The sequence below is a fragment of the Electrophorus electricus genome, chromosome 19 (assembly GCF_041902795.1).
Source record: "Electrophorus electricus isolate QZ-2024a chromosome 19, ASM4190279v1, whole genome shotgun sequence".
In the NCBI taxonomy this organism is placed as follows: Eukaryota; Metazoa; Chordata; class Actinopteri; order Gymnotiformes; family Gymnotidae; genus Electrophorus; species Electrophorus electricus.
Window position 1 is genome coordinate 1,065,686 of NC_137515.1, and position 10,209 is coordinate 1,075,894.

At 38.8% G+C, this 10,209-nt stretch overlaps 1 protein-coding gene across 1 annotated transcript; it reads right to left on the minus strand.

Moving 5' to 3' along the window:
- Window positions 1-1,389: 1,389 nt before the first annotated feature.
- dusp26 (dual specificity phosphatase 26) lies at window positions 1,390-7,391 on the minus strand. Its single transcript, XM_027021235.3, has 4 exons — window positions 7,062-7,391; window positions 6,433-6,632; window positions 6,082-6,293; window positions 1,390-3,826 (listed from the first exon to the last, which is right to left on the minus strand). Exons 2-4 carry the CDS (start codon window positions 6,609-6,611, stop codon window positions 3,624-3,626), a joined length of 594 nt encoding a protein of 197 aa, XP_026877036.1. The 5' UTR covers window positions 6,612-6,632; window positions 7,062-7,391; the 3' UTR covers window positions 1,390-3,623.
- Window positions 7,392-10,209: the final 2,818 nt, after the last annotated feature.

The following is a 10,209-nucleotide window of genomic DNA, read 5'->3' on the forward strand; positions in this document are numbered from 1 at the left end:
AATTATTACTTTAAACATTTTGTTTCGAAACAGAACATTCTGTTACTTTTAACCATCTTAAACAAGACTACAAACACACACCAGACCCATTTCTTCTGTTACCTACAGATACGACAGTTTGTCCAAAATTAATTCCCTTCATCCCCAAAACTACCAGCAACCACTACAGCTGATGCACTTCTCAACCTAAACTATAGTCCTAAGGGCCCAAACCTCCTCCATATACCTCACCATTTATAAAAATAAACTCTCAAATGCTAGCTAAACTGAAACATAATTGGTCTCTGAAACTCAGTGGGAGGGACTATGCACACAGCTTTAATCATCATTAGCTTGTGCCATACTTGGACTAATTCACTTTACAGCTCTTTATGTTCATAAGATGTGTTCATAGGAACCATGTGTTATATGGACATTCAGTGCCCAGAAGAGCAAAATTAACCTAATTATAAAGGAAACATAAGGTCCCTAGGTCTTTAACTTAGGACTTTAATAACTGTGACCTGGAAATCTTTCTGACAGAGAGACAGCAGGTCAGCTCTAAGAAACATATGAGAATATGACCAATCAAAACAGTGGACATGTGTCCAAAATATTATATAAAATATCCCAGACAAAGCTGAGTGAACTCAATCACAGGTCTATTCTTTAAGTGAATTATCTTCCACTTTTAACATCACAAATGGTTGGTCTGAATATTACTTATGAAAGGATGTCCAGTGTTCATATTATTATTCTTAATACAAACATCATCCAACATATGTCATTATTTGTATATGGATTAAATACTTTCTTTGGGATGTTTCTTTATTCCAAACTGTGTAATAGATAAATGTAGACATTTTGTAGCTACACAGATTAAGACATTGCTTACAGTTTAAATTAAACAAAAATCTTTTCTCCTGTATATTGTATTTAGAATTAATTAAGTTAGCTTTCTTATAGCGCCATCCAGTGGTTGAAAATACATAACGCACATAAAGGGGAGGTCAGAAATTGAAACATGGGAGACTGAAAAGCACAGCTTCTGGGGTAGATCAGGAAGTAAATGCCATTACCAACAATAATTTGTAGTTTTTGAGTAACGTGATTGGACAAAGTGTCTCTGGAAAAAATGTAATGTAATGGTATGTCAGCATAATTTGCCAAGCAGAATAAATCAATTTTGTGCCAAGGGAGTGCAGCATTTGTGTTTATGTGTGGGAATACAAAGGCAGATACAAAGAGCTAAAAACAAAACCATTCCAGTGTTGTGTTGTGTTCACCGACTTAACCATTAGAGGTGGTGATTCTTGAATCTTTATTGATGAACCTTTTAGTTTTATGGGAACAGGATTTAAAGGAATTGAACTGAAAATGATGCATTTGAAATAATACTATAATGCAAAATTGACACATCACATTTGCTTTTGTTTTTATTTGCCATTTATTACTCCATAGATTAATTTAAAAAATAAATCCATCAAAAAATCACTATAGTATCACTATAGAAAGGGTCTTTTAAAAACGAAACAGTAGTTTCCATAGAGACAGAAAAAGAATAACACAGACCATGAAATCCACCTTTGTGGGTAGACGGAAAATAATTATATACTGACAGATTCCATAGCAAGACTTTGACCTCACTGAAAGGATGCTAGAACAGGAAAACACTTCAAGCAAATAAATGTTGTTACACACACCAAGTTCATTCATTGTTCTGATTTAATAACGTTGTCCTTTTGGTTTGAGGTTTGACAGACAGTTGCTACATTTTTTGCCAAGGTTTTGTCATTTTCTCCCTCTTTAATTCTTTCTGATATGGTCCTTATAATTACTTCTTCAGACTTGTCAAAATTCAGTACGAAAGTAATACCAGAGAAATACCAGAATTCAAACAAGACAGAAGACTCTTCCTAGGGTGCTGTTACAGAAAATGTAGGCAGTATTGTGTGATTTAATTCACGTTTCTGGCTTTTTGTAACCCTTTTGTAATTCAGTACACAACTGCTGTCATACAAGGTATTCTTTTCAGTAACACTGTAGGTTGATACATCTACATTGTGAACTCTTGTGTAGTGTTTATTTTTGTGGTTGTTGTTTTGGTTTTGTTTGTAACTGTATGTTTGTAAACTCTGCTATTGAGAAAAGGAATTTGTACATATGGTGATTTTGTAAATGTCTTGTCACAACACTATACATCACAGGACCAGTCACAAGACACCTCAAAATAAGAGATTTATACAGATTAATTGTTGTTCTAAATCTAATAACTCTAGACATATTCACACCATGCACACAGCATGGAGGAAAACCATACATCTATTATCTAATGATCAACAATATAACATCTTACAAATACTGACAAGGTGAAACATCACAATTGAGGTATTTGTTACTTTAATTCACGGCTTTAGAAATACCTAGTTTTGTATATTTATATACAAACACAGAGTATAACTGCTACTCTGTGTTATCTGTTTCTCTCTAAGATGTTAAAGAGTGCTGAGAAACTATTCATAAGACACAAATTGGTGTATAGTAAAGTTCCACTTACTGACACTGAGGGACTTTGTGGTCCCAGTTCCTAGAAGTTGTAAAACAACTTTGAACAGCAGTTGTTAAGTAACACATTTGTATCCATATATTAAATCTTTTTTGTTTGCTTTTGCCAATTTTAAACAATAAAATAATGTACAAATAATGTACAGTAATGATAGTATCCTAATCATTTATTTTACATTGAATACCTAACATTGGCATGAATTAAAGTAGCCCCAGCCTAACATTATAAAATTATTGGTAAGTTTACATCTCCAGATTATAGAAGTAAAAAAAAATCAATGAAACGGAATATAGAAAGTGCTATTTCATTGCTTTAGAGCAAGACGTAGTGATAGTGTGTAATGCTGTAGATCGGAGTCATATTGCATACACCCACAGAGCACAAAAGGGTGCCAAATTACTGCTACATTCACAGCTGCAAAACACCACCATTGGCTGGATAAATGATATGTGAAACGTGACATTCTGTCATGAATATTTAATGAATGATAACCTTGCTGGTTGACCAGTTTTAGATATTGAGTATATAGGTTATGGTTCCATATCGCAAGAATTTGTTGTAAGGAACTTGTATGAAAAGATCAGAAGTTCCATGTTTATGATTTGTATTTGTTTAAAAATGCTTCTAGGTTGTCAGCTTCAGTCTGATAATGAGTCCAATCAAGACTTGCTGTTTGAACTTCAGTGCTGTTATTCCCATAGCAGTGATTCTATAGCTGGATGTGCTAAGAAGGGTTCCTTTCTGAAATAACCTCAGCGAACCTGATCATTGTTCTTATTTTGCTTTTACAGTGGACTTGGGAAAGGTACCATTTGGCCATTAGTCAAAAACCAAGTTTGAAGAAAAAACAAACTGGGAAGGAGAGTTCAGTGATGTGGTCACATGAGCAAAATGTCGAAGGATAACACTGAATAAGGCAGTATGCACACCTCAAAAGGTCTTAATGTAGTAAGGCATTTCTACTGATCACAGGACAACAGTGGATTTGATGGTGCTGAATGTAGTACACATCATTGTCATAAAACACATCAGACAAAGCAATGGTTTTGGTGTGGAAGTGGAGACTTTACCAGAGGTTTCACGCTGCGTTCCGACTGGCACGGAGAATGCTGTCCAGACCGCTGAGCTGTCGGAGGAATCCCCGGTTGGGGATGACGCCACGGTGGTCTTTGACAGTCTTGATGGCCTCCACTAAAGTCATGTTCTGCCGAATCATAAGGTAGGCCAGCACCAGCGTTGCTGAGCGACTCACCCCCACCGCACAGTGGACGAGCACTGTTCCTTTAATGCAAGCACCAGTACATGCAATGTAACAGCCTGTAATGGAAATGACTATGGCTATTTCTATCAACCAAACACAAAATATAGAGAATGCAATCTCAGCTAATCCAAGAACCATCACATCTGACATGACGAAACCAGCATAACCAGATCAGCAGAGCAGTTTGACATCTGAGATTATACTTGCTTGAGATTTGCATTCATTTCAGTGGGGTTTAAGACTCATTAGAGTATATCTCTGTTTAACTACTAAAAAATCTATTAGTACCCTCTGATCATGGCTACGTCTCTCTGCTTAAGGATACTGAAGACCAGATGTTAAGTAACTTTCTCCTGCTTAATTCAGACAAAACAGAATTGCTTTTACAGAATTGCCAGCTGTCTGATAATACATCATCTTACTCTGACCGAATCCTCCCCCCGCCACAGAGGTCTCTGTGTTGCCCAAAATGTACATTTTGTTTACTGCCAAGCAACATAGGCTAACCCCTGTGCTTTATCCAGTTTACTTAATACCTTGATTGTGTCAGGCTTGTGCCAAATTACAGGCTTGAATTACGCTCACTATAAACCTTATGCATAGCATATGCTCCACCCAAACCTAAAAATCTAGTGTATCATTGAGCTGTGTGTTGATCTGTTGTGCTGTTCACATATGATGTCACATCACGACCACAACGAGCATTCTGTGTTTTGGGAACTCATCCTGCTGTTTTTGCTGTTTTTTGCTGTTCTAACCACCCTGCACTTATATGTAACTTTCTCTCTAAGCTCGGCAAAACCAGCACTGTACCGTATCATGGCCCTGCATTTCATATGCAGCCCAGACTTAGGTTGCCTATCTTTTCTCTGTGTGATGTGAGTGCCCATGTTTAATATAGTGTTTGCGTCCCCTCCATCACCTACTGGTTAAACATCAGAGCACCTTTAGTAAGAGACTTGCTCATCTCCACTGTAGCAAGGAGCAATACAGGAGGTCATTCTTACCAACAGTGGTCACCATGGAAACCAGTTCATTACTGAACATTTTTGTCCATTGGACCTATTCCACGAAAAATCGCAATGGACATCAGTTGCACGTTTGCCCTTGGACTCTATTCACTGCACTACTGCTATTCGTCAGAACTGTGCTTTGTAACTTACTGTGGACACTGTAGTTTTGCATGTGGACCGCAGGGACATGTCGTTACCAATATTTTGAGAAGACTAAACTGTCCTTACCAATATTTCAGCAAACTCATTATTCACATGATCTTTGCAGTGACTTCATATTAGACTATCTTTATGTGTCCTTCCAGAGGCTGTGTCTGAAAGGCAGGGGCTATTTGAAGGCACACGTCATATGTAAATATTATACACTATAATATACATACAGAGCACTATGATAAGCGTGCTGACCAGTGAGCTGCGCAGTACGTTATCAGGGCTGTCAGTCCACACCTCTAGCATGGGCAAAAATGTATTGTTTCAGGTGACTTATTCCCTTAGCTCTACTGCCTGCACAGTACAGCACAGATAACAACATTTTGTACTTTGTAGTTATGCCACATCCGGAGCTTGTTCACCAGCCAGAGCGTAAGCAATAGGTAGTGAAACTGAAAACCTGACGTCACCAGCCTTTCCGCTGTGGAGTAAGATGATGTCATCTGCTGGTAGCTAACTACATTAGCTAGAATTAGCTAGCATTATAGTGAGCCAACCCTGACTTCTGCCACTTGTGGGCTAGCAGGTTGATAGCAGGAGGAAACATATAATGGGTGGATTTATCATATTAGGAGCTGAAGATCAGTCTAGAAATCCCATGAAAATGTCACCATTCATGTTTGTATTCATTCACTTTGTTTTCATTTGTATTAGTTTTAATCACGTTTATTTGTAAGAAACCCTCCAGCAGTCCAGAACAGGCTGGCGAGGTAAAATGTGCATCTCTAGGGTTTCACACGAGATCCTAATTATGAATTATAGGGAGGGTGTCCCTATCAATACGGCCATATTTACTTTGTACTTATACTGTATAATTAAATATCATTATTTATAGTGTAATAAATGTATTTTATTGTTTTTATTTTATACGCATTACTTGCACGGTACTTTTCTGAATATCCCTCTGGGATTAATAAAGTGATCCATCTATTTATCTGTCTTGCTCTTCTTAAAACTTCTTGCCAGTATCACCATAACCACAAACTGGAATCAGGAAAAAAGGACACGTCACCAAACGACGATCCCTGGGCATGTGCTGCGTTTGGTCTTACCGCCCATGCTGAGCGCCTTGTGAATGAATTCTGCTGCAGGGTAGAAGTTGACGCTCATGTCGAAGGAAGGTGAGTCGTGGGCCTCGATGCCGTGATAAGTGATGTTCATGCCGGCGTAGTACTCTGCTCCGCCACGCCACTTGCTCTGGGCACAGTTAAGGATGTGCGAGATCCCGAGCCGCGTCAGCTCTCGCCGATCGGAGGCAATCTCTCTGTAAGAGTGTATTTATAAAACAAGTCAGTTTCCTCTTACCAGAGAGGCAGACAAACAGAGAGAGAGAAAGACAGGGTGACACCTAAGCAAGGATCTAATGCTTGAGACTTCGAAACAGTCCAGAGCAGAATACTCACTGGTCTCCGATGTAAAGTCTTGGCCACACCTCGTCTGCATGATTACAGGCCGTCTTTCCCGTGTACAGGAGGCGCTCAAGTTCGGCAACAGTTAATACAGGTGACCCCTTTTCTGAATCCCTTCTACTCGGAGATCTGGAGTTGCTTCGGGACCGTGAAAATCTAGACATAAACGCCATGTATCCTGGTTTAGGGGGGTGCTATGAAAAGAAAAACAAACAGCAAGTTAGACGTAGCTAAATATATTTTCTCTCAGATCTACAGGTTTTCCCTAATTTTAACACAAATATAACGATAGAAAAAAAGATGAAAATCGCATTTACGAATTTCTTTGTGCTGCCAACGCGGTTTGGGAAAATAAGGAAAAGGCGCTAGTTTTTGAACAGATAAACGTTCAAAGGCCCGCGCGAATGCCTGGAATGTCTATCAGCGATCTAGGATCAGAGGAATTAGAGGAAATGGGCTGAACAGATGACCATCAAGTTTACACCTTCGCAATACCTCAACAAAATAATACCATTTTAAAAGCAGGCTCGTGGAGGTATTCGCAGAAGTACGCGAGAATAGTATCCGTTATCGGTATGTTTATTGTAGAAGACAGAGAGAAGAATATCCGAAATCAATCCTACCTTCCATTCGCTGTTTCGGAATAATACACCACAAAATGTAGAATCGCTTGCTCGTCCACTGTATAGGTACGTTTCACTACATTTTAGTGACTCGTATTCGTCTGCATGCAAAGTGTCATTGCAGCCTGTAGAGGAGACTCCTGGCAGGGAACGCCCACCTAATGCTTGCTGAGACCTTCTTTAAAGGTGCCCTACGTGGGTTTACAGTTTACGAGGTTACCAGTTACACTGCACATGGCTCACTTATTCGGGTTGCGTGCAGCCATTGTAGTATTGGCTTATTCGTAGCCTATTTAACCTGATGAAAATTAACTTATGTAGGTTAGCGGGGTTTTTTTCAAACCCATCCACCACTGTAGCACCACTGACGTCGAGCAGTCAGTACACATAGGCCTGCCATTAGTCAAGTAAGTCATTTTTTTCATCCAAACTATACCGTATAAAATAAGACGAAATCTCGTTCCTCCAAGACCCATGGTGCAACATGAAAAATAACAATAAATACCAGTGCAAAGACACAGTCAAAGCATAGAGCAGAATACAGGACAGTGTAAAAAAAACCAAGGCAAAACACAGTACATAATACTAACTACATCATTAATGCCAGTAAAGGAAGCTTCCTTCTAATGAGTTAATGATTCAAGGTTTGACATTTTTATTAAAAGGTTTAACTGGATTACAATTTTAATTGTACCTGGAATAGGCTATGGCCTACAATTAATAATACTGTGCATTTCAGGTTGAATCCATTCCAAAGAGAAATGTGGAGAGATGTTTAGGATTAAATGTGAATATTTAGAATTAAGATGAACATGCTTCTTGAAATTCTGCTTTTTCTTTCCATTTTTCATCTTCCCTGTTGGCCTTATCCAGTTCAGGTAAGGGATCTTTAGCTGGCAGTTGGCTGCTTTATTTTTTGAACGTCTCTTTTCATCTCCTTCTCTGCTTACTCCATTTCAGAGCAGGCAACCCAGGAACGTTGAATCAGTGTTGAAATTATGTCATTTTCAATTCATTTATTGTTGACAACCTAAATGCAACTATAAATCAATGTTGTCACAGGTTGAATTCTTAAACATCAAAAACTAAATGTAGACTTAAAGTTGTGTTTGGTTATTATCTTAAGCATTACTCATCAAGGACAAGGTCACTTATATAAAGAGAAAAAGCAGAAATGTTGTTTCTCAGTGTGTTTGAGCTTCACCGTTCAGGCGCAAATCTTTTTGCTTAGTCAGCTATGCTTGAACACTGTGCCGTCATATTTAGAAGATGGGCACAGCATCCTCAAATTGAATATAGCCCTGCATAACATGAACAAGCATCTGTCAAAACTTTTATATTTTAGAATACCGCCTACACTGTAGGGCTGAGATTTCAGCTCAGCTAAGTATCTGCGCTCCTGCTCAGGGCTGAAGTCTCACAAGAGGGCCATCTTTGGCGCTGAAAGCACGACATTTCAAGCGGACTATGTGGGCACTGGTCAATAAACTCAAACGCTACCAAATATTATAACCATTTAAAATATATAATAGATCATTTAATCTTTGATCTCTGCACAATGTCTCAATATGCAATTTATTTACAGGGAAAGCTAAACCCAAGAATGTACCCTATAATCTCATGTTATAACAAACTGCATGCATTTTCAAAAACATCTTCGATGTCAGTTATATATATATATATATATATATATATATATATATATATATATATATATATATATATATGGTTATGTATATGTCAGTTACAATACCTAACCATGCATGCCTATGTATAATTTGCTAACAATAATTGATTCCTACCCACCACAAAAGAATCATTGAACAAACTATTACAATTCCATAATGTATCAAATGATATATTTGGCTTTTGATATATGCCATACACAAACCATACTTATGTTTCTCAACCCTAATGGTAGACCTCCATGGTTTACACACACACAGACACACACTTGACATTTTGAGCACCTTCACTTTGGACTACCTGCATTTCCAACAGACTGGCTGGATTCAATACATGTTCAGTTATGAAAAACATTTTTGGGGGGCTGTGCTCGACACCATTAGAAAACCATTATGAACAGCTTCTGGGTATGAACATCTGTAGATACTGTAACACTGCTGGCCCGCACAGACCTCCTCGTTCACGTGAGACGTTTATTAACATGAAACACACACTACACGACAGGCACTCACATAAGACGTTGACAGTGAACATGACTATACGTTTGAACATTAAACAAAGTACACACTAACACAAAAGGTGATCACACAAACGTTACGACTATGGCAATAGTTACAACGATTGGTGTTGACGTTAAACGACTTACGTAGCGACAGTGACCAACAAAGGGAACACACACGGACGGGTTTAAATAGACACATCACTTGACAAAGCCTGTGTATATGTGTGCAATCCCGGGGGGCGTGGTTACAAAACAGATAAACAGTACAAATGTGGATCCCCCCGCGGCGGGCCGTACTACGTGACTTACGGGGGCGGAGCATTCCGTGACGGATACACATGCTTATCTGAGTGTGGCCAAGTCATAGAATGACGACTGCACTGACTCCAAAATTATCACCCTGATACCATGACTCCAGATAATACCAGATAATTTTAAAAATAGCATTTTGAAATTATGACCTTTTAGGAATATCATTCCATTAAGTTATAGGAAATGTTAGCTACAGTTATTACTTGTAAAGATCGTATAATGGCTATTATTTACCCATGTTACTTCAACCCATGTGATCCACGTTAGGCACCTTTGCTCGGTAACGTGGAGCGAGGCGGACGCATATGCTGAAAGGTGCGAGATTCGGCAAATCCATGTCGTATACAGTCCAGTGGAAATGACCAACAAGAGCTGAACCACAGTACATATCACAAAGAAGCAGAAACACAAGAAAACGGAACAGACTACACAGAAACGGACAAAACAACACGGAACAGCAAACACGGAATAAACACAAAACAAGGCTACACGTACAGAGACTTGTGCAGACGGAAGCTAGAACAAGTAACACGGGCTGAACCAGGGGCTAGATCAACCACTATCAACACAACACTCGGGTTTAAACCTGTGAGCGAACAAGGGATAAACGAGAAACGTGAAAAAGGCAGAGAAACCCGAACGAGGAGC